The 25,494-nt window shown below is 44.9% G+C and overlaps 1 protein-coding gene and 1 pseudogene across 1 annotated transcript; one reads left to right on the forward strand and one right to left on the reverse strand.

Annotated features, from left to right (window-relative positions):
• Positions 1-5,468: 5,468 nt before the first annotated feature.
• Positions 5,469-25,488, reverse strand: LOC139390667 (sodium-dependent phosphate transport protein 2A-like). Its single transcript, XM_071137939.1, has 13 exons — positions 25,428-25,488; positions 25,098-25,286; positions 23,029-23,178; positions 22,665-22,808; positions 21,617-21,728; positions 19,942-20,137; positions 15,521-15,616; positions 15,034-15,154; positions 14,262-14,429; positions 13,711-13,827; positions 8,194-8,318; positions 7,144-7,413; positions 5,469-6,955 (listed from the first exon to the last, which is right to left on the reverse strand). The coding sequence occupies exons 1-13, from the start codon at positions 25,486-25,488 to the stop codon at positions 6,638-6,640; spliced, it is 2,067 nt and encodes a 688-aa protein (XP_070994040.1). The 3' UTR covers positions 5,469-6,637.
• Positions 12,317-13,031, forward strand: LOC139390448 (N-formyl peptide receptor 3-like; annotated as a pseudogene).
• Positions 25,489-25,494: the final 6 nt, after the last annotated feature.

A 25,494-nucleotide genomic window follows, 5' to 3' on the forward strand; every position in this document is an offset into this window, starting at 1 on the left:
GATATTTGTAATGGCTTAATTAATAAATTAATGAGTTTATTATGTTCTGATGTGAGGGGCTTCAACCAACAAAAGGAGCCTCTCTTTCAGTTCAAGGGGGACCTTTTTCATTGAACTGTTGATTGGACAACACTGTTTAGCTGTCCCTATAATACCATAGAATCATCCGGTGAAGAAGAGGTAAATTATGAGAAACTACGAACCCGACCAAGGAGCCAAACAGAACTGCTTGAGCTGCCGATAGAACCACCATCAATACAGCCATAGAAGGGCAGCGGGAGCAGCCAACTGAAGGAGGGGGATCAATCAGAATGACACCCAACCATGGTAGCCCTTTTCCAGCAGCTTCTCACCTGCCTTGAGAGGAGGGACGAAGACCTCAAGCAGGAGTTCCGGGGCCTACGACAATCTATCCTCACATCTCCTCATGATGCAGAACTCAGTGAGAGCCAGAGATTGGGTCTGCCAACACCAGGACAACGGAGGATTGACACAGCAGGGACTTCAACTCCACAGCATGGTCCCCAGCACCAGGAGACCAGTCCAGCCACACTAACGTCCACCCTCTAGCATTCCCGAGGAAGGAGCCGAAGATGCCTTCATACCAGCAGGGAGAGGACATTGATAACCTCCTACTGAGGTTTGAGCAAATGGCCAAGATGTGGCGTTAACCAGAGGTGGAGTGGGCCTGCAGGCTTGTCCCATTTCTCATGGGCTAGGCCTTAGAGGCTTACACAGCAAAGGATGAGGGGTTGTCCAACGTCTACAAGGACCTGAAGGAAGCGGTGTTGGAGAAGTTTGACATCTCCCCAGAGAACCTACCATCAAAGCGTCAGAGCTGCATCGATGCCATCGGGTGAGTCACCAACGGAGATGTCGATGGGTTCGACGATGGGTTTGACCGGAGGGGAAGACAGGATGAGATTGGTGAAGTTGTCATCCTCGAGCAACTTCTACAAGTTTTCCCAAACGACACTCGGACCTGGGTCCGAGAGCACGAGCCCAAGGATGGGCTTATGGCGACCATGTTGGCGCTTCCGAACCTTAACTCATGTAAAGGGAGCCCACCACGACCTTGCAACAACCACTCCAAGAAGTTTCAGTGTGAGGAAGCGTTCATGCTGACACTGATAAAATGCTTTTGCTCATCCCTTGTTCTCCAGAGCCCTGATTTTCAGAAGAGGTTCCTCGTACAGGTGGACGCTTCGTGTGTGTGTGTGCGCGCATGTGCAAATAGTCCTCCTAAATACATCTGTATAGTGTCATCTCCCTCAATGTGAGCAAGACGAAGGAGAGGATTGTGGACTACAGGAAAAGCCGGGCCGAACAGGCCCGCATTAACATCGAAGGGGCTGTAGTGGAGAGGGTTGAGAGTTTCAAGTTCCTTGACGTCCACATCACTAACGAACTATCATGGTCCAAACACATCAAGACAGTCGTAAAGAGGGCACAACAAAACCTTTTCCCCCTCATGACATTGAAAAGATTTGGCATGGGTCCCCAGAAAGATCAAAAGGTTCTAGAGCTGCACCATCGAGGGCATCCTGGTTTCATCACCCCCTGGTATGGCAACTGCTCAGCATCTGACCGTCAGGCGCTACAGAGGGTAGTGCGTACGGTCCAGTACATCACTGGGGCCAAGTTTCCTGCCATCCAGGACCTATATAATAGGCAGCGTCAGAGGAAAGCCCATAAAATTGTCAGAGACTTCAGTCACCCAAGTCATAAACTATTTTCTCTGCTACCGCACGGCGAACGGTACCGGAGCACCAAGTCTAGAACCAAAAGGCTCCATAACAGCCTCCAGGCTGGCCCAGACACCATCATGAGGAGGGAAACCAGTAAGTTTATGGTTCCTCCAGTCTGACCCAGACAGTATCATGAGGAGAGAGACCAGCGGGTCTATGGTCCCTCCAGTCTGACTCAGACAGTATCATGAGGAGGGAGATCAGCAGGTTTGTGGTCTCTCCAGTCTGACCCAGACAGTATCATGAGGAGAGAGACCAGTAGGTCTATGGTCCCTACAGTCTGACCCAGACAGTATCATGAGGAGGGAGACCAGCAAGTCTATGGTCCCTCCAGTCTGACCCAGACAGTATCATGAGGAGGGAGACCAGCAGGTCTATGGCCCCTCCAGTCTGACCCAGACAGTATCATGAAGGTAGGGGCCTGACAGGGTGGAGGGTGGAGTGTAGGGGAATGACAGGGTGGAGTGTAGGGGACTGACAGGGTGGAGGTTGGAGGGTAGGGTACTGACAGGGTGGAGGTTGGAGGCTAGGGGACAGACAGGGTGGAGGTTGGAGGGTAGGGGACTGACAGGGTGGAGGTTGGAGGGTAGGGGACCGACAGGGTGGAGGTTGGAGGGTAGGGGACCGACAGGATGAAAGTTGGAGGGTAGGGGACTGACAGGGTGGGGGTTGGAGGCTAGGGGACAGACAGGGTGGAGGTTGGAGGGTAGGGGACTGACAAGGCGGAGGTTGGAGTGTAGAGGACTGACAGGGTGGAGGTTGAAGGGTAAGGGACTGACATGGTGGAGGTTGGAGGGTAAGGGACTGATGGGTGGAGGGTAGGGGAATGACAGGGTAGAGATTAGGGGACTGACAGGGTGGGGGTTGGAGGCTAGGGGACAGACAGGGTGGAGGTTGAAGGGTAGGGGACTGACAAGGCGGAGGTTGGAGTGTAGAGGACTGACAGGGTGGAGGTTGAAGGGTAGGGGACTGACGTGGTGGAGGTTGGAGGGTAAGGGACTGATGGGTGGAGGGTAGGGGAATGACAGGGTAGAGATTAGGGGACTGACAGGGTGGAGGATGGAGGGTAGGGGACTAACAGGGTGGAGGTTGGAGGGTAGGGGACTGACATGGTGGAGGTTGGAGGGTAGGGGACTGACGGGGTGGAGGGTAGGGGAATGACAGGTTGGAGTGTAGGGGTCTGACAGGGTGGAGGTTGGAGGGTAGGGGACTGACAGGGTGACTGACCCATGTCAGAGACGCAAACTCGGTCTCAACCTTTAAGTCTCTACTGAAGACTCATCTCTTCAGTGGGTCATATGATTGAGTGTAGTCTGGCCCAGGAGTGGGAGGGTGAACGGAAAGGCTCTGGAGCAACGAACCGCCCTTGCTGTCTCTGCCTGGCCGGTTCCCCTCTTTCCACTGGGATTCTCTGCCTCTAACCCTATTACAGGGGCTGAGTCACTGGCTTACTGGGGCTCTCTCATGCTGTCCCTGGAGAGGGTGCGTCACCTGAGTGGGTTGATTCACTGATGTGGTCATCCTGTCTGGGTTGGCGCCCCCCCCCCCCCCCCCCCCTTGGGTTTTGCCGTGGCGGAGGTCTTTGTGGGCTATACTCAGCCTTGTCTCAGGATGGTAAGTTGGTGGTTGAAGATATCCCTCTAGTGGTGTGGGGGCTGTGCTTTGGCAAAGTGGGTGGGGTTATATCCTTCCTGTTTGGCCCTGTCCGGGGGTGTCCTCGGATGGGGCCACAGTGTCTCCTGACCCCTCCTGTCTCAGCCTCCAGTATTTATGCTGCAGTAGTTTATGTGTCGGGGGGCTAGGGTCAGTTTGTTATATCTGGAGTACTTCTCCTGTCCTATTCGGTGTCCTGTGTGAATTTAAGTGTGCGTTCTCTAATTCTCTCTTTCTCTCTCTCGGAGGACCTGAGCCCTAGGACCATGCCCCAGGACTACCTGACATGATGACTTCTTGCTGTCACCAGTCCACCTGGCCGTGCTGCTGCTCCAGTTTCTTTCAACTGTTCTGCCTTATTATTATTCGACCATGCTGGTCATTTATGAACATTTGAACATCTTGGCCATGTTCTGTTATAATCTCCACCTGGCACAGCCAGAAGAGGACTGGCCATCCCACATATGCTCTCTCTAATTCTCTCTTTCTTTCTCTCTCTCGGAGGACCTGAGCCCTAGGACCATGCCCCAGGAATACCTGACATGATGACTCCTTGCTGTCCCCAGTCCACCTGACTGTGCTGCTGCTCCAGTTTCAACTGTTCTGCCTTATTATTATTCGACCATGCTGGTCATTTATGAACATTTGAAGATCTTGACCATGTTCTGTTATAATCTCCACCCGGCACAGCCAGAAGAGGACTGGCCACCCCACATAGCCTGGTTCCTCTCTAGGTTTCTTCCTAGGTTTTGGCCTTTCTAGGGAGTTTTTCCTAGCCACCGTGCTTCTACACCTGCATTGCTTGCTGTTTGGGGTTTTAGGCTGGGTTTCTGTACAGCACTTTGAGATATCAGCTGATGTACGAAGGGCTATATAAATAAATTTGATTTGATTTGATTTGACAGGGTGGAGGTTGGAGGGTAGGGGACTGACAAGGTGGAGTTTGGAGTGTAGGGGACTGACAAGGTGGAGGTTGGAGGGTAGGGGATTGACAGGGTGAGGGTAGGGGACTTACAGGGTGGAGGTTGGAGGGTAGGGGACTGACAGGGTGAGGGTAGGGGACTGACAGGGTGGAGGTTGGAGGGTAGGGGACAGGGTGGAAAGTAACTCACTGCCGGCGTGGAGTGCAGGGCTACTGATTGAATGATTGACGGGGTGGCAGGGTGGAGGGCTACTGACTGAATGATTGACGGGGTGGCAGGGTTGAGGGCTGCTGATTGAATGACCGACGGGGTGGCAGGGTGGAGGGCTGCTGATTGAATGACTAACGGGGTGGCAGGGTGGAGGGCTGCTGATTGAATGACTGACGGGGTGGCAGGGTGGAGGGCTGCTGATTGAATGACCGACGGGGTGGCAGGGTGGAGGGCTGCTGATTGAATGACTGACGGGGTGGCAGGGTGGAGGGCTGCTGATTGAATGATCGACGGGGTGGCAGGGTGGAGGGCTGCTGATTGAATGACTGACGGGGTGGCAGGGTGGAGTGCTGCTGATTGAATGACTGACGGGGTGGCAGGGTGGAGGGCTGCTGATTGAATGATCGACGGGGTGGCAGGGTGGAGGGCTGCTGATTGAATGACCGATGGGGTGAAAGGGTGGAGGGCTGCTGATTGAATGACCGATGGGGTGAAAGGGTGGAGGGCTGCTGATTGAATGACCGACGGGGTGGCAGGGTGGAGGGCTGCTGATTGAATGATCGACAGGGTGGCAGGGTGGAGGGCTGCTGATTGAATGATCGACGGGGTGGCAGGGTGGAGGGCTGCTGATTGAATGACCAATGGGGTGAAAGGGTGGAGGGCTGCTGATTGAATGACGGGTGGAGGGATCCTGAGGGGGATGGATGATGTGGAGGAGTCTAGGGTCATGTTGAGTAGCCAGAAATAAAGTAGATGTTCAAAATGGAAAATTATCTTCTGTGTTCTTATTGGGAAGTTTAACTAGCATAACCTTTTAGAAACTGTTCTACTGTTTTGCCCACTAACTACAACACAGGTTTGTAGCTATATGATGTGATACTGACTTAGCTATGACTTCAGACATGACACGGCAAAGACAGTGTTTTTCTCTGGATTTTTGTTACTTATGATTGCTTTTTTTTATTTGAAAGGACTGGCTACCGATATATCAATCAAATGTATGTACACAATGTTTGACAAGATATCATTGTTTTATATAAATGTGGCTATATCATTAGATAGACACTTGTCAAGGAAACGATCAATGGCATATACAGAGAGCTGTATTATACGGTAGCAAGCACTTTATTAGTATCTTTGAATTTCTTCTAAATATTTTTTCCACCCTTGTCTGACAAACACGTTCCTTTTAGTGTTTCATATCATTGCACACTCTGCACTCTGGTTTTGTTCATGGAGCAAAGAGAGACACTGTTTATCTGAACATTTCATTCTGTTCCCAAAGTGCTAGCAAAGTATTTCTCCCCTACAGGGAACAGCATCATCAAGGGGCTTAAAGCATGATCTTCTTCTGCATAATCAACTGACTTCTGTGAAGCTACATTTGCTAGAGTAGGTGCACGCTTGTATGACGAACACATAAGCAAACCCACAAACAGACACATTTACACAGACAAAACACACCTACGATGAATATTCTAACCCACACAGTACACATTCATTTCATGTACACCCATCTGGTTTAGATTATCTGTGAAGTGAGCCCTCTTTGATTCCACTGGGATGTCTTGGAGTGCTTATCCATCCCAACCCCACTTAGGGAACTAGATACTGGCTAGGTAGAAAATATACTGGTTAGGACAATAGAATAATTCCATGTGACAGCGTTCGAAAATAAACAAATTCATTGGACCAGCACCGATGTTAACTAGCATAGCTGGTCCCATTTTTGCAAAGAGTTATGGGATATTAGAATATGTTGTCTTAACCTCTGTTATCTTCAATCTAGACTACTGGATCCAGTCTGGTTCACTATGATAATAAAACATATTCACAGAAGAGGGTGAACAACTCCAGTCCTCAAGGACTATAAGATCTCCTTCTGGGCTTTATACTGTACAGTAATCTCCCAGGCACTTAATTTATCAATATGTGTCATTGATTAGCTATAGAGAGACTGCACAGCTGGCAGAAATCAATCATAGATTATAAGCCAAGGACGAGAACACTCTATGGCCCCTGAGGCCCAGAGCAGTGCACTCCTGAGATTAAATAGAAAATATTAAACCAACCCTTCCCATGTCAGACCAAGACCCATCTCCTTTAGAGGGGTGTGCTGTTACACCTCTCCAGACCCTTCAGTTTAAAAACAGGTACACCTGGCTTCGTCTCATCCAGGAACTCAAAAACGGGGTGATCATACGCCAGGTCAGCCTTCCTCTGGGCGGATGCAATCTTGGGGTCAACATGGGTCGTTACCGCGTTCATGGGCGCCGCCTGGTCATCTCCGGTTGCTTGGCCAGTGCTGCAGCAGCCAGTTGCCTTGGTGATGACCCTGTCAAGGGGTTTGAGGGAGCGCATCCAGCGAGGCAGGAAGTCCCAGCTCTGGAGACGGGCGGGCAGGTGGCCGGGGCTGTGAGCCTGCAGCACAGAGAAATGTTGTTACCAACCAACCATAGACCAATCAAATTTGATACATCTGAACTATTCAACCACTCTTGGATGACAATGAAAGTTGCGTAGAAAATCTTTGTAAAAATGTAGTCTCCATTATCAATTCGACTTCAAATGTTCTCCAAGAATGGCTGATTACAGTATTTCTAACCCACCTGCATCAGGTTCACCAAGGCAATGAAAACAGTCACACCCACAAATGGTGCGCCCACTCCCACCATCACTCTCCAGCCAGCCAATGAGAGGCCTAGGACCAGGGACGGGAGGAGCAGGAAACAGATGAGGAGGTAGAGGACAGCGAACCAGCGGTACTTGGCGGTGCGTTCACCCAGGGCACGAGCCATGCGGATAGGGACACGTGTCACAGGGATGGGGTACCACAGCAGGATTCCCAGGATGTTGAAGAAGAAGTGACACAGAGCAATCTGGAGACAAGATGGTCAGTATTAGGTGGACATTTGAGAGGAAAGTCAAGATGGACGGTATTAGATGGACATTTGAGAGGAAAGACAAGATGGACAGTATTAGATGAACATTTGATAGGAAAGACAAGATGGACGGTATTAGATGGACATTTGAGAAGAAAGAAGATGGTCAGTATTAGATGGACATTTGAGAGAAAGACAAGATGGACGGTATTAGGTGGACATTTGAGAGGAAAGACAAGATGGACGGTATTAGATGGACATTTGAGAGGAAAGTCAAGATGGACGGTATTAGGTGGACATTTGAGAGGAAAGACAAGATGGACGGTATTAAGTGGACATTTGGACATTTTAGGTGGACATTTGAGGAAAGACAAGATGGACGGTATTAAGTGGACATTTGAGAGGAAAGACAAGATGGACGGTATTAGGTGGACATTTGAGAGGAAAGACAAAATGGTCAGTATTAGATGGACATTTGAGAGGAAAGACAAGATGGACGGTATTAGATGGACATTTGAGAGGAAAGACAAGATGGTCAGTATTAGATGGACATTTGAGAGGAAAGACAAGATGGACGGTATTAGATGGACGTTTGAGAGGAAAGACAAGATGGTCAGTATTAGATGGACATTTGAGAGGAAAGACAAGATGGACGGTATTAGATGGACATTTGAGAGGAAAGACAAGATGGACGGTATTAGATGGACATTGGGGGAAAGGTATCTTTTGCTGTTTCTCAGCCCTTTTATTTGAATGCAAGTTGCAAACGGTCCATACCTGTATGGCAGCAGCCAGTTTGTCCCCAGGGCTGGCCAGGGCTGCCAGCAGGGCTGTGGTTGTGGTGCCGATGTTGGAGCCCAGAGTCAGTGGATAGGCCCTCTCCAGACTGATCACACCAATACCTGCAAACCAGGAGCAGGGTTCATCATTGTTCATGTGGCACACAGAAAAGCGTGTCTGCTGTAAGATGACCATAGGCTTACAGGTAAAATGCACATAAAAAGGTACATATTGGTGATACTGGTACAGTTTGAGAACCACTGGCTTACACCACCAACGTGTAGCCCGTCATCTGAACATGTATAACAACACTCATCCACCCAATATGTTTCAAGTTAGAATAGGAACCCACCTTCCTGTCCAAAGGTTGTCCAAGATTCTAACTAGAAAATTCAAGATGAACTGACAAACAAGATAATCATGTGTCATGAGTTCAGTATATTCAGATGTCCCATGAAAATACATATTGACACACAACATCCAACCAGAGCTTTTCCCAAACCACCACTTCACTGAGACTGTATTTGAATAGGAAATATTCACATGACAGAAAACCAGCTGTTCTAAAAACTGTCTGATGTCATTAACTCGGTACCACCTCTGGTAGAGCAGAGGTCTAAACATGGAGCTGACTTCGTCCCAGTCAACCAGTCCGTTAATCTCTCTGTTAGAAATGGAGCAACTTGTCCACCTTAAACTATTCCACCTCCAACACTTCCTTCCTCGGTCCTTCAGCCTTCTCCTGGAACTGTGGACATCTAGCCTCTAGCGTGATCCTGTCTCTCTACTTCCTTCCTCAGTCCTTCAGCCTTCTCCTGGAACTGTGGACATCTAGCCTCTAGTGTGATCCTGTCTCTCTACTTCCTTCCTCAGTCCTTCAGCCTTCTCCTGGAACTGTGGACGTCTAGAATCTAGCGTGGTCCTGTCTCTCTACTTCCTTCCTCAGTCCTTCAGCCTTCTCCTGGAACTGTGGACGTCTAGCCTCTAGCGTGGGCTTGTCTCTCTACTTCCTTCCTCAGTCCTTCAGCCTTCTCCTGGAACTGTGGACGTCTAGCCTCTAGCGTGGTCCTGTCTCTCTGCTTCCTTCCTCAGTCCTTCAGCCTTCTCCTGGAACTGTGGACGTCTAGCCTCTAGCGTGGTCCTGTCTCTCTGCTTCCTTCCTCAGTCCTTCAACCTTCTCCTGGAACTGTGGACGTCTAGCCTCTAGCGTGGTCCTGTCTCTCTGCTTCCTTCCTCAGTCCTTCAGCCTTCTCCTGGAACTGTGGACGTCTAGCCTCTAGCGTGGTCCTGCCTCTCTGCTTCCTTCCTCAGTCCTTCAGCCTTCTCCTGGAACTGTGGACGTCTAGCCTCTAGCGTGGTCCTGTCTCTCTGCTTCCTTCCTCAGTCCTTCAACCTTCTCCTGGAACTGTGGACGTCTAGCCTCTAGCGTGGTCCTGTCTCTCTGCTTCCTTCCTCAGTCCTTCAGCCTTCTCCTGGAACTGTGAACGTCTAGCCTCTAGCGTGGTCCTGTCTCTTTGCTTCCTTCCTCAGTCCTTCAGCCTTCTCCTGGAACTGTGGACGACTAGCCTCTAGTGTGGTCCTGTCTCTCTGCTTCCTTCCTCAGTCCTTCAGCCTTCTCCTGGAACTGTGGACGTCTAGCCTCTAGCATGGTCCTGTCTCTCTACTTCCTTCCTCAGTCCTTCAGCCTTCTCCTGGAACTGTGGACGTCTAGCCTGTAGCGTGGTCCTGTCTCTCTGCTTCCTTCCTCAGTCCTTCAGCCTTCTCCTGGAACTGTGGACGACTAGCCTCTAGCGTGGTCCTGTCTCTATGCTTCCTTCCTCAGTCATTCAGTCTTCTCCTGGAACTGTGGACATCTAGCCTCTAGCATAGTCCTGCCTCTCTGCTTCCTGATCGGAGTTCCAGGGAACATCGCAGTGATGTTCAACTTTCGTTAAAACCACAATCTTTCCAGTTTGAGCCGGAGACTGAGTTGATCAACTTTCAAAGCAGAATTACTTTCCCATTGTTCCTCAACTATATTGTATGATATACAATTTTCTAGCTCTGAGTCTCTACTTACTGTATATCCAATGTAAAAAACACAATTTCAAATGTTGCTAGTCAAATGCCAGACTATTTGCATTGCCCACCCTCCCCTCTCCTCACCACGGCCACTCTCTGTTGTCATCTACGCATAATCACTTTAAATAACTCTACCTGCATGTACATACTACCTCAACTAACCGGTGCCCCCGCAAATTGACACTGTACCGGCACCCCCCTGTACATATTGTTATTTTTTACTGCTGCTCTTTAATTTCTTGTTACTTTTATCTCTTATTCTTATCCGTATTTTTTAAAACTGCACTGTTGGTTAGGGGCTCGCAAGTAAGCATTTCACTGTAAGGTGAAATACCTGTTGTATTCGGCGCATGTGACTAATAAAATTTGATTTGATTTGCTACGTAAGACCGAATCGATCCGGTCAGTCACATTTTAGCAATTACTGTAAAGGTCCTGTGTGTAGCTGGTGTAGAGAGTCAGGCGCAGGACAGCAGATATGAGAGTAATCAAGGTCTTTTACTCAAAAATACACAAATACAAAGCAGTATAGCGAGCCCACAAAAACGGACCGATTTACAACGAACAATTACTCACAAACAAACATGGGGGAACAGAGGGTAAATAATGAACAAGTGCGGGATTGAAATCAGGTGTAAGACAAAGACAAAACAAATGGAAAATGAAAAGTGTATCGGCGATGGCTAGAAGGTCAGTGACGTCAACTGCCGAACGCCGCCCGAACAAGTCGTGACAATTACATTTACTTTTGATACTTAAGTATATTTAAAACCAAATACTTTTAGATTTTTACTGAAGTAGTATTTTACTATGTGACATTTTCTACTAAGGTATCTCTACTTTTACTCAAGTATGACAGTTGTGTTCTTTTTCCACCACTGACCAGTAGTCACCAGTCATCCGAAAGCCACAATCTTGTAGAATTTCCAGACACTCATTGGTTATTTCAACAGTGTAATATACGAATGTACGATTACTTAAGTATTTGTATTTGATATACTTATTTTCTGTGTATTTGAGTATTTTCAAATACACAGCCCACTACAACTACTTAAATTAGAAGTAGGTTTAAATACATGCCAATACTTTCCAAATGTATTTGCAAATACATTCCAACATTCAACTATTTTCAAACAAAATTTGGCTAAATACTTATTTAAGAATGTATTTGAAGGTAATTGAAATATAAGAAGAGAGAGATCTGCACACCGTCAAAATGAGGAATAATGAGTCTTAGACTGAGTCTTAGATGCAAATATAAGTATGATATATTGGGGCAGTGGAGGCTGCTGAGGGGAGGACGGCTCATAATAATGGCTGGAATGGAGCAAATGGAATGGCATTGAATAGATAGAAAGCGTGTGTTTGAAGTATTTGATACCATTCCACCAATTCCGCTCCAGCCATTACCACGAGCCCACCCTCCACAATTAAGGTGCCACCAACCTTCTGTGATATTGGGATAATGTACATTGTTTACATTATAAATGAAAGAACATTTCCATTTCCATTTCCTAAAATTCTCCAGAGATCAGATATGAAATCGATATGAGGGGTTGATTTTACTTTCCATATGTTAGAGCAGAAACAACTCTGATAGTTCATTGGTTGCTTGGTTATCCAACATTCTCCAGGTAAATTAAAATAAACACATCGTCATTTGTGGTTTCACATAAGAAGTTCAGGATATTCAGAGGGCCCATGCAAAGTCCCACAGACACACAACATCTAACCAGGGCCTTTCCATAACTACCAACTCACTAAGACTATATTTGGATAGCAAATTCACTGGACAGAAAAACAGCTCTTCAGAGTACTGTACCTCCTGTCAGATGAGAACAGTACTTTATATGACAGCCTAGCGCGGTCATGTCTCTCTGCTGCCTAATCAGCATTCCCAAGAACATCCCAGTGATTGGTTGTCCTTCGCTAAAACCAAGATATAGCCAGTTTGAGCCAGATGCTGACTGTTTCTGATCTACTTGAAACCCTGTCTCTTTGTATGTTCATATAGAATATATGCCATTTAGCAGACATTTTTATTCTAAGCGACATAGTCATGCTTGCGTACGTGTGGTCCCAGGAATCAAACCCACTATTCTGGCATTGCAAGCTCCATGCTCTAGTTTCTGAGCTACAGAGGATCACATTTCCATGCTATTCTTCAGTAGTTCCAGCCAGCCTGCTTACTGTGACACTACTGAGCATTCAATGCTACCTCCTGTTTCTCTACCCCACAGCTGGGTCAGACTGGCAGAGTCAGGGGCAGGGAAGACAGGTCTGCTGGCTGTCCTTTGGGGACTAACAGGGGTTGTGAATATGTCTTCTAGGGTGATGTTACCGGATTTGAAGCCAGATGAGAGTGGACAGGTACAGTGTCAGTATGTTTTCACATCAGACACTCAGGAAATGGCCGGTATACTCCTCAATACTGTCCTGGGATTTGTTGTTCCCTTCTCGTGGCCACCGCCTATATCCACCTCCACAGAAAGGTGAACCAAACAGCCTTCTTCAGGAGTCCCAGGATGACTAGGTTAGTGACCAGCATCATTGTGACCTTCATCATTCCATGCACTCCTCACCATGTAATGAATGTGCTGGGAGTGGCAGCCATCTTTGTGGGGGATAAGACTATGAGAGGGTTCTGGAAATCCAATTGGATAATTGTTGGATCTCTGACCTACAGCTGCTTGGATCCATTCCTCTACACCTTCACATCCAGAAACATCCAGCCAGAGAACAGTATGATTCCAATGTGTCTTACAAGTCACTGATCAACTGAAGATGTACACCCATTTATTGTTATATCAGCCAATGAAATATTCCCTTTGATTTAAGAAACGTGATTTATGCTGTGCCTTACTAAGATTTGCATAACTGGTTAACCTGATGATAACCCAAAAAAAGACCTATTAATCCATTGTTCATGTTTTTGTAAATATTCAAACCATATATCAAATGAAGATGCATGAGGAAGTTTTACTCTGGCTTCATCAAACTATGTGATGTGAAGTGGGTCAATGTTTATCTGATTGTACTTGTTTACCTGCCTGCTGTCTTTCTAAGGTATATTAACATGTTATCTCACAGACCACAGGGGTTTTAGAATGGACCAGCATGTCAGCAATGAGATAAAACTAGAATGTATGTCTCTGTGTGAGTTCATAGATTGTGTTTGTAGGCTAGGTATTTCAGGTATACATCAATGCTTTTTCTAAGAATAGATTTCATAACCCATGTGAATCTGTTTGTCTTGTCCAAACTATTGACCTTCTCTTCTACCCCCTGAACCACTGATTTGAATAAACCAAATTGATAAATTGCCTTTATCTATGATTATTCTGTCTATAACAATCACAATCAATCATTATAGAAAACCTACAAATGTTGCTTTAATTGTTATTCATGCAAGAATGGGGTAGGTAGATGTTCCCCTAGCCAGAGGTCACTCACCTATAAGTGGTGTCAGGGCAGAGGTGAACACAGAGCTGCTCTGCACTACAAAGGTCATCCCTGCTCCCACAAACATGGCCAGGTAGCCCGCCAGCCAGCCAAACGGATGCGGCAAGTCTACATTGAAATGGTTAGAGCAAGATCCTGATTAGGTCTACCTGTCTGTCTTTCTTGTCTGTCTGTAAATCTTGCTAGTGGATTTCAGAAATAGGCTGGATTTAGACAAAATTAGACTTTGTTGCTGTGGTAACTAGTGACGACCCTGATTAGGTCTGTCCGTCTGTCTGTCCGTCTGTCCATCTGTATGTCTGTCTCTCTATCGGCGTGTCCGTCTACACTCTCTCTCTCTGTCTGTCTGTCTGTCTGTCTGTCTGTCTGTCTGTCTGTCTGTCTGTCTGCCTGTCTGCCTGTCTGCCTGTCTGCCTGTCTGTCTGTCTGTCTGTCTGTCTGTCTGTCTGTCTGTCTTGTCCATGTAAAATGTATTGCTAGTGGAGGTTATATTTAGTATGTTCAAACTTGGCATTCTCAATCTATCTCCGACCGGCGCCCACCTGTGTTGATGACCTTTTGGATGACCTTTGCCACTTGACCTTGGAGGAGCGAGTTGAGCAGCTTGACCAGTAGCACCAGGCAGGTGCAGAGCAGGGCCAGGGAGCCAGCCAGGAGGATCAGCCCCACCGTCAGGTCTGACAGATGGGCATCAGCAAACAGATGCCTACCTGGAGAAAACCAGGAGCACCCGACAAATAACACAACAATGTTCTTGTCTGTAGTTCGATTGGTAGAGCATGGCATTTGCAACACTAGGGTAGTGGGTTCGACTCCCGGGACCACCCATATGTAAAAAATGTATGCACGCATGACTGTGAGTCTCTTTGGAGATAAGTGTCTGCTAAATGGCATGCATTATTTTCTTTAAGATGTAGGATCTTAACTTGAGCACTCTTTTTTGCTGAAAATGTTCCTGCTCAGCAGGAAAAGCAAAAGTGTAGTGTATTCAAGGTTTTAATTCTTCTGAAGTTTGTAATTTCCATTTTAAAAATGTCAGATTTGCGCTACAAAAAATATCCATTAAATATAATTCACATTTCTTGTTGCTGCAGGATTCTTATCCTGCTGTAGCAAACTAGCTGAAATTGAGATTCTACATATGTATAAAGTTCTTATTCTGCTAAAACAATGACAATTAACTATAAATTACCCAAATCTAAAAATAATCTAATAACCTTAAAGAAATAATAAGTAAAATAAGTGTGATGTCAAAAATAGTATATAAAACTATACATATGTCAGTTTAATGTAAGTAATTTATGTTGGATTTACATTTCTGGATGTTAACCTCGGAGGGGAGATTCTGAGTGGTCCAGGTGATGTCACCTTCCTGCAAGCAGAGGTGGGCGGAGCTACAATTGTAAGAACCAGGGATGCTGATATTCATAGAGGACTGATAGAAAAGAGAATGGGAGAGAGTTTAGAAGCATATAAGATAGATAGGAGAGAGAGTGCGAGGTAGAGAGAAGATAAACATAGCAAACAGTATGCCTTATGTCTTATCATTCACAGACAGTATATTCATAAATCACTGTGATAGTGACAGAGAAAGACTCATCAGCGACAGAGCTTATCGCACCAAAGCCTTAACAGCTGGTGGGGGTGACAGGCTCAAGAGTGACGGTGGTGACAGTCATGATAATGACGGTGTTGGCCGTGACAGTGTTGAGACCGTGATGTGGTGAGGCAGAGGGTCTGGGAGTGACAGTGATGACAATGATGACAGTGTTGAGACATTGATGGTGTTGAGGGTCTGTACCGTAACTAGCCCGGTGTGGCACCACTTCTTCACTAGGCTCCTGTTCCTCATCCTCTCATCTCCCATGGCGATGCCGGTGATCACCTGCCTATCCAACTGATGGAGACAAGACAGATTGGTTGTTTACTTTTATTTTATTTGAGTCATTTAGCAGATGTTCTTATCCAGATAGACTTACAGTTAGTGCATCCATCTTAAGATAGCTAGGTGGGACAACCACATATCACAGTCATAGTAAATATATTTTTGTAGAGGATGCGAGCTTCGAGTGAAAGTCATTGGAGTGTGCGGAGGAGTGGGTGACATGGGAGAACTTGGGAAGGTTGAACACCAGGCCGGAAGCAACATTCGGGATAAGTTGCAGGAGTTTGATGGCATAAGCAGGGAGCACAGCCAACAGGGGGAGCCCAGCCAACATGTTCATGACAGGTATTCATTAGGTGTTATATTGACAGTTTTTTATATTGTATTATGAGTTTAATAACTGGTTAATACATGTATGATAAGTTTAATGACTGGTTAACTTATTTGGGGCTGGGGGGCAGTATTGAGTAGCTTGGATAAAAAGGTGCCCAGAGTAAACTGCCTGCTACTCAGGCCCAAAAGCTAGAGTATGCATATAATTAGTATATTTGGATAGAAAACACTCTGAAGTTTATAAAACTGTTTGAATGATGTCTGTGTATAACAGAACTCATATGGCAGGCAAAAACCTTAGAAAAAATCTAACCAGGAAGTGGGGAATCTGAGGTTTGTAGTTTTTCAAGTCATTGCCTATTGAATATACAGTGTCTATGGGGTTACATTGCACTTTCTAAGGCTTCCACTGGATGTCAACAGTCTTTAGAACCTTGTTTGAGGCTTCTACTGTGAAGGAGGAGAGAATGAGAGCTGTTTGAGCCAGAGGTCTGGCAGAGTGCCATGAGCTGATCACTCGTGCGCCCGTGAGAGGTAGCTGCATTCCATTGCATTTCTAAAGACAAAGGAATTATCTGGTTGGAACATTATTGAAGATTTATGTTAAAAACATCCTAAAGATTGATTCTATAAATCGTTTGACATGTTTATACGTACTGTAATATAACTTTTTTGACATTTCGTCTGAACAAGTGATCATGCATTATGCATTTGGATTACTGGGCTAAATGCGTGAACAAAAAGGAGGTATTTGGACATAAATGATGGATTTATCGAACAAAACAAACATTTATTGTGGAACTGGGATTCCTGGGAGTGCATTCCGATCAAGATCATCAAAGGTAAGTGAATATTTATAACGCTATTTCTGACTTTTCTGACACCTCTCCTTCTTTGGAAAATGGCTGGATGTTTTTCTGTGACTAACGCTGACCTAACATAAACGCAAGGTGTGCTTTCGCCTTAAAGCCATTTTGAAATCTGACACAGCGGTTGCATGAAGGAGAAGTTTATCTATATTTCCATGCATAACACTTGTATCTTTTATCAAGGTTTATTATGAGTATTTCTGTATTTTGATGTGGCTCTCTCCACTTTCACCAGATGTTTGTTTGAGACAATGCATTTCTGATCATGACACTCTAGACCCAAACTGCTACAGACCTATCCTAGATCTATCCTACCCTGTCTTTCTAAGGTCTTCGAAAGCCAAGTTAACAAACAGATTACTGACCATTTCGAATCCCACCATACCTTCTCCGCTATGCAATCTGGTCATGGGTGCACCTCAGCCACGCTCAAGGTTCTAAACGACATCATAACCGCCATCGATAAGAGACATTACTGTGCAGCCGTATTCATCGACCTGGCCAAGGCTTTCGACTCTGTCAATCACAGCATTCTTATTGGCAGACTCGACAGCCTTGTTTTCTCAAATGATTGCCTCGCCTGGTTTACCAACTACTTCTCTGATAGAGTTAAGTGGGCCTGTTGTTGGAGGGCCTGTTGTCTGGACCTGTGACAGTCTCTATGGGTGTGCCACAGGGTTCAATTCTCGGGCCGACTTTCTTTTCTGTATAATTCAATGATGTTGCTTTTGCTGCTGGTGATTCTCTGATCCACCTCTACGCAGACGACACCATTCTGTATACTTCTGGCCCCTCCTTGGACACTGTGTTAACTAACCTCCAGACGAGCGTCAATGCCATACAACTCTCCTTCCGTGGCCTCCAACTGCTCTTAAACGCAAGTAAAACAAAATGCATGCTTTTCAATCGATCGCTGCCGGCACCTGCTCGCCCGTCCAGCATCACTACTCTGGACGTCTCTGACTTAGAATACGTGGACAACTACAAATATCTGGGTGTCTGGTTAGACTGTAAACTCTCCTTCCAGATGCACATTAAGCATCTCCAATTTCAAAATTAAATCTAGAAGCGACTTCCTATATCGTAACAAAGCGTCCTTCACTCATGCTGCCAAACATACCATCGTAAAACTGACCATCCTACCGATCCTCGACTTCGGTGATGTCATCTATAAAATAGCCTCCAACACTCTACTCAACAAACTGGATGCAGTCTATCACAGTGCCATCCGTTTTGTCACCAAAGCCCCATACACTACCCACCATTGCGACCTGTACGCTCTCGTTGGCTGGCCCTCGCTTCATACTCGTTGCCAAACCCACTGGCTACAGGTTATCTACAAGTCTCTGCTAGGTAACTCGTAGCACGCGCTCCAGCAGGTATAACTCACTGGTCACCCCGAAAGCCAATTCCTCTTTTGGTCGTCTTTCCTTTCAGTTCTCTGCTGCCCATGACTGGAACGAATTGCAAAAATCTCTGAAGCTGGAGACTCACATCTCCCTCATTAGCTTTAAGCACCAGCTGTCAGAGCAGTTTACAGATCACTGCACCTGTACTTAGCCTATCTGTAAACTGTCCATCTATCTACCTACCTCATCCCCATACTGGTATTTATTTATTTATTTTGCTCCTTTGCACCCCAGTATCTCTACCTGCACATTCATCTTCTGCCGATCTACCATTCCAGTGTTTAATTGCTATATTGTAATTATATTGTAATATATTGTAATTGTAATTAATATATTGTAATTACTTCCTCACCTTGGACTAAGGCCTATATTCCTCACCATGGCCTATATTTGTATATAGACTTTTTGTTTTCTTTTGTTCTACTGTATTATTGACTGTATGTTTTGTTTATTCCATGTGTAACTCTGTGTTGTTGTATGTGTCGAATTGCTACGCTTTATCTTGGCCAGGTCGCAGTTGCAAATGAGAACTTGTTCTCAACTAGCCTACCTGGTTAAATAAAGGTGAAATAAAAATAAATAAAAATATAATACACCAATTTCAAATGAGGTTTTTGGACATAAAGATTAACTTTGTTGAACAAAACACTAATTTATTGTGTAACATGTCCTGTGAGTGCCATCTGATGAAGATCATCAAAGGTTAGTGATTAATTTAATCACTATTTCTGATTTTTGTGAGCCCTCTCCTTGGCTGGAAAATGGCTGTATGTTTTTCTGTGACAAGGTGCTGACCTAACATAATCGTTTGGTGTGCTTTCGCCGTAAAGCCTTTTTGAAATCGGACACTGTGGATGGATTTAGAAGAAGTTTTTCTTTAAAATGGTGTAAAATACTTGTATGTTTGAGGAATTTTAATTATGGGATTTCTGTTGTTTTGAATTTGGCTCCCTGCAATTTAACTGGCTGTTGGCGAGGTGAGACGCTACCGTCCCACATATCCCAGAGAAGTTAACACCTGTATGATGAGTTTAATGACTGGTTAACACCTGTATGATGAGTTTAATGACTGGTTAACACCTGTATGATGAGTTTAATGACTGGTTAACACCTGTATGATGAGTTTAATGACTGGTAACACCTGCATGATGAGTTTAATGACTGGTAACACCTGTATGATGAGTTTAATGACTGGTAACACCTGTATGATGAGTTTAATGACTGGTTAACACCTGTATGATGAGTTTAATGACTGGTAACACCTGTATGATGAGTTTAATGACTGGTTAACACCTGTATGATGAGTTTAATGACTGGTTAACACTTGTATGATGAGTTTAATGACTGGTTAGCACCTGCATGATACGTTTAATGACTGGTTAACACTTGTATGATACGTTTAATGACTGGTTAACACCTGTATAATGAGTTTAATGACTGGTAACACCTGTATGATATGTTTAATGACTGGTTAACACCTGTATGATATGTTTAATGACTGGTTAATACCTGTATGATATGTTTAATGACTGGTTAACACTTGTATGATGAGTTTAATGACTGGTTAATACCTGTATGATGAGTTTAATGACTGGTTAATACCTGTATGATACGTTTAATGACTGGTTAATACCTGTATGATAAGTTTAATGACTCGATAATACCTGTATGATACGTTTAATGACTGGTTAACACTTGTATGATGAGTTTAATGACTGGTTAATACCTGTATGATAAGTTTAGTGACTGGTTCAGTGATGACCTTCAGTAGCTCAGGGGCGTCCTCTCCAGTCTGGATGTTGAAGCTGGTGACTACGATGTGGGCCAGGTGGGTCATCAGCCCTGTAGCCACCTCCATCGGCAGCAGCACCAGCACAGACAGCCAGTTGAAACAGTCATGGATGGTAGCCCCAGCAAACGCACTGAACACAGAGACAGAACCCAGTTGTGTGTTGGTTAATTGTGTGTTTGATCTCCTCCAATAATTTACCTTAGCGGTGTTATGGGTAATTGTACTGATGACTTTTAATAATATGCCCTTACGCATTACTTGTTTCGTCATGTACTTATGTGACTGAGTTATGTGACTGAGTTATTTAAGTTAGTTTAGTGAAAGTGTCCATTTCACTTTAAATGGACAATAAAGTGTTTTAACTCGGAGCAGAAAGGTCATTGTGATACTCATCCCCAGAAGATAAGATATGCATATTATTAGTAGATTTGGATAGAAAACACTCTGAAGCTTCTAAAACTGTTTGAATCATGTCTGTGAGTATAACAGAACTCTTTTTGCAGGTGAAACCCCAAAGACAAACTATTCAGATGTATTTTTTTGAGGTCACTCTTTTCAATGGGTTTCATTGGGAATCCAGATTTCTAAGGGACCTTCTTGCCGTTCCTATCGCTTCCACTGGATGTCAACAGTCTTTAGAAATTGGTTGGGGTTTTTCCTTTGTGTAATGAAGAAGTATGGCCACCTTGACCGAGGGTAACTTGAAGTGTACTGTTAGATAGAAGCGTGTGACCAGAAAGCTAGCTACAGTTTGTTTTCCTCCTGTATTGAACACAGATCATCCCGTCTTCAATTTTATTGATTATTTACGTTAAAAAATACCTAAAGTTGTATTACAAAAGTAGTTTGAAATGTTTTGGCAAAGTTTACAGGTAACTTTTGAGATATTTTGTAGTCACGTTGCGCAAGTTGGAAGCGGTGTTTTTCTGGATCAAACGCGACAAATAAATGGACATTTTGGATATATATCAACGGAATTAATCGAACAAAAGGACCATTTGTGATGTTTATGGGACATATTGGAGTGCCAACAAAAGAAGCTCGTCAAAGGTAATGCATGAATTATATTTGTATTTCTGATTTTTGTGTCGCGCCTGCAGGGTTGAAATATGCTTCTCTCTCTTTATTTACTATGGTGCAGTCCTCAGATAATATCATTGTTTGCTTTCGCCGAAAAGCCTTTTTGAAATCTGACATGTTGGCTGGATTCAAAACAAATGTAGCTTTAATTTGGTATCTTGCATGTGTGATTTCATGAAAGTTCGATTTTTATAGTAATTTATTTGAATTTGGCGCTCTGCATTTTCCCTGGCTTTTGGCTAGGTGGAATGCTAGCATCCCACATATCCCAGAGAGGTTAATAAGGTTAGTGATATGGGGTCAACAGGCTTGAGAAATGTCATTGCTGCTGTTGATAGGCTTATATGTGGTTAGATGATGTTATACTGTTAACATGACAGCACATGGACTGGAGAGAAGTACAGTTGTACAGTTCACTGCACAGCCTCTCTCCTCTCCTCTCCTCTCCTCTCCTCTCCTCTCCTCTCCTCTCCTCTCCTCTCCTCTCCTCTCCTCTCCTCTGCTCTGCTCTCCTCTCATCCCCTTGTACCGTTTGAAGTCATTTCTCTCCCCTGCCTGCATCATGGCTACGATGGTGTTGGTAACCGATGTCCCAATGTTGGTCCCCATGATGATAGGAACGGCAGACCGGACCTCCAACACTGTCAGAAGGAAGGAAGGAAGGAAGGAAGGAAGGAAGGAAGGAAGGAAGGAAGGAAGGAAGGAAGGAAGGAAGGAAGGAAGGAAGGAAGACAGACAGACAGACAGACAGACAGACAGACAGACAGACAGACAGACAGACAGACAGACAGACAGACAGATAGACAGATAGACAGACACACACACACACACACACACACACACACATAGTTACACAACCTCCCATATTTATGTAATGACTTTGGCTTCTTCTCAAAGACTGCATAAAGTGCCATGATTATGGTAATGCTCGGGCTTAAATATTATCAAACCTGACCCTTCCTATTTCAAAATGCTTTTAATGGAGGGAAAACTAAAGGTAATTTGCAGGTGAGTGGAGGCATCTCAGTTTTTAACTGAAGAACTGGTTTTATTATTGCTGGGGCCTAATATGCAGATGATGACCCTTTGCGCATTCACACATACATACAGCTCACAGACAGACAGGAGGCACAGGGAAGCTGGGCGGTTGTAATTGCCCATAATTCCCCTGGTGTCCTCTCTGAGATTGGCTGCTGAGACAGAGACAGTCCTGGCATACTGATGTACCATAGCCACTGGTCACATACACACAGTGAATGAGAGGTCTCTGTGGATAACCCCTATTGGCAGCAGACAGTCCACCCCAAGAGACTGTTATACATAACTAAGCACTGACAATGATGAGAGAGCTCCACCACTTTGTTTCAAATTCATAAGCATCTTGTTTCACTGGTCCCTTTAATCCTATTCACTCAGTTCAGATTTACAAGCCATGTTTTCACCCTCATGCAGACCAACACAAGCCCAAAAACATGTATGCACACACCCACAAGACTGCAGTCACACACACACACACACACACACACGCCTGCACGAACACACACGCAGATGCAGAATCTCTCTCTCCAAGTACTCACATCCTGAGGAGACGAGGCTGACGATGATGGAGGTGGATGTGGAGGAGCTCTGGACCAATACAGTGACCAGTATCCCCACCACCAGCCCTGCTACTGGGTTAGACAGCACCGCATTGTCTTTGAAGATGTCCCCTGCTACCTTACCTTCAGTCACACACATACAGGATGTACAGCTCTTAACACATCTCCTACACCATGGCAATGGTTTTCTCATCATAGTCATCAAAATGCACGAGTCAGTTAATCTGACAAAGCACACCCAGAGAGGAGAGGACAGAGTGCAAAACATCCTAATTATAGTGAGACACAAAATCCCTCATTACCTAATTCATCTCGGAGGGACAGTTGAGTGTAATCTACTCACCCCCAGCCAGCTGGAACGCTGAACTTAGTGTGTCTAATGAACAGACAAAGAAGAAGAGGAGGAGGAGGAGGAGCGGGATCTTGGAACAGTTGATGAAGAATTCTCTGACTCTGTTGGGACTGAGCTCCATGTCAGGTTCTGCGGTGGCTGCTGATCAAAACAAGAGAAACAACCAGAGAACGAAAGAACAAGAAAGAAAAAGATAGAAAGAACAAATGCATTATTACAATGTTTCTTCCTGAAGAACAAACCAACATTTGTCCTAGTTTAGAAACAGTATCGCTTTGACAAGACAAGGCAACAACGTAATGACAAAATAAGTCAAGCCTCTCCCCATTGTGACCTAATGTTTGTGTGTATGCACTGACATGTACTGTACATATAAGAGATAGATGCACACACACACACTCTTAACACACACTCATTAGTAATCTTTAGTTGTATTGTTTCTTTATTATTAATTGTGTACATTTGTGACTTTAGTTGTAGATTTAGATATATACACAGTATATACACTCAGTGGCCAGTTTACCACGAAAATGGATTGCTTGTACCAAAACTGAGTCACATGGCCGGGGCTTGCATCGAGGCATCGAGGCATTCAGTTACTGTTCGATTGAACGTTTGAATGGCCAAACGAGTGACCTAAACGACTTGGTATAATCGTTGGTGCCAGACACGCCGGATCCAGTATCTCAGAAACAGCTGCCCTGCTGGGCTTTTCAGAAGTTGAAGGAGAATGGCAAGAATTGTGCAAGCTAACAGGCAGGCCACAAACAGACAAATAACAGCGCAGTACAACGGTAGTGTGCAGAATGGCATCTAGGAACGCACAACTCGTTGATCCTTGTCAAGGATGGGCTATTGCAGCAGACAATAACACCAGGTTCCACTCCTATCAACTGAAAACAAGAAGAAAGCGGCTCCAGTGGGCACGCGATCACCAACACTAGACAATTAAGGACAGAAGAAATCTATGCCAAGGCACACTGAAGCTGTTCTGGCAAGTCATGATGGCCAACGCCCTATTAAGACATTTTATGTTGGTGTTTATTTTATTTTTGTAAGGTTCTGTATTTATTTTCTTAGTCAACCTTGTTTTGTTGTGTTCTTGAATGTAGCCCTGTCTTTCAATGTAGCCCTGTCTTTCATTTTTGTTCATTGATTTCACATGTGTTAGTTACTCACCCGGTCTCATCAGCTCCTTATTTAGTTCAGTTCATTCTGTTTGTGCCTTTGTGAGGTATTGTTCATTTTGACTCTACTAAGCCTTTTCCTAGCTCATTTGTGAGAACCAGTTATGGTCTTCAGTCCTGGTTTTGATTAACCTGCCTGTTTGCCTACCAGTGTATGACCATTGCCTGCCTGTGACCACAATTCCTGCCTTCTGTGAAGGCGAAATAAACACCTGCCACGCTCTGTGCGTGAATCTACACCTTTTTCTCCCTGAGTATTCATTACAATTGTGGCAGTTACCTGTAGCAGCAGGCTACACAGAGAATGGAACAGCTGGAAAGGGTGAACGGCTTGAGTCGTAGAAAATGGAATAAAATATTGCAGATAAAATTTGGATGATCACTTCACTGAGAGCTTGGCTGTTTCTAAAAGGACGAATTAGGGTGTTTTTGGAACCTTTGTTCATGTTTTTTCGGGGGCCCCATAGTACACAAGGAGGATGAGGAAGTGATTTACTATTTTGGATAAGTTTCTCAAAAACATGAAATCACAAAAAAGGTGTCTAGACCCTTCTATAATATACCATTTACATAAATGTGTTTGTAAAAAAAGGAACATTTTCCTTTCATGTTTTAAATGCATGTAAATGGTAAAGTATTTGTGTCTGTAATGTATTATTCACTGTGCCAGATCCCAGGAAAACTAGCTGTCAGCATTGGTGTGGGCCCATTGGGAGCCTAATAAAATAAAATAAAAATGACTGACTAATAGGTTATCACAATGACTCTCTTCCACGTTCACTACACAGTATCTCCTCTTGTAGGAGTGTTGACGTAAATATAGTATAATTGCATGCAGGGGGAAAATGTGTCTGGAACTTCAGAGTGCTGTACCTTGCTCTTTGGGGGGACTGTTCCCTTCCCTTGGTTTGGGGGAGGAGGTGGGTGAGGTTGGTTCATCCTCCTGGCTGTACCCCTCCAAGCTGCTGATGAGGTCCAGAGTGGACCCAAGGCCTGACTCCCTGTCCTCCTCCAGGAGATGTTTGGGACGCAGGGAAGCGGGAGCGCCATGGATCCGTCCCCCTAAAACCACAGTTGACATTTCACTGAATTCAAACAATTAATTCTGAATTTGAGGTTGAAGACAAAGTATTTATTGACAAAGTGCCTTGAATTCTCTGGGCACACTTTTTGATATGATAAAATATCACTCTTGGAATTTACCGTTGTAGTTCATCATAGGTTCCACGCTGGATGAAAGTATTGTGATTAGACGAGAGGACATGATGAC

The sequence above is a fragment of the Oncorhynchus clarkii genome, chromosome 31, assembly GCF_045791955.1.
Source record: "Oncorhynchus clarkii lewisi isolate Uvic-CL-2024 chromosome 31, UVic_Ocla_1.0, whole genome shotgun sequence".
Lineage (NCBI taxonomy): Eukaryota > Metazoa > Chordata > Actinopteri > Salmoniformes > Salmonidae > Oncorhynchus > Oncorhynchus clarkii.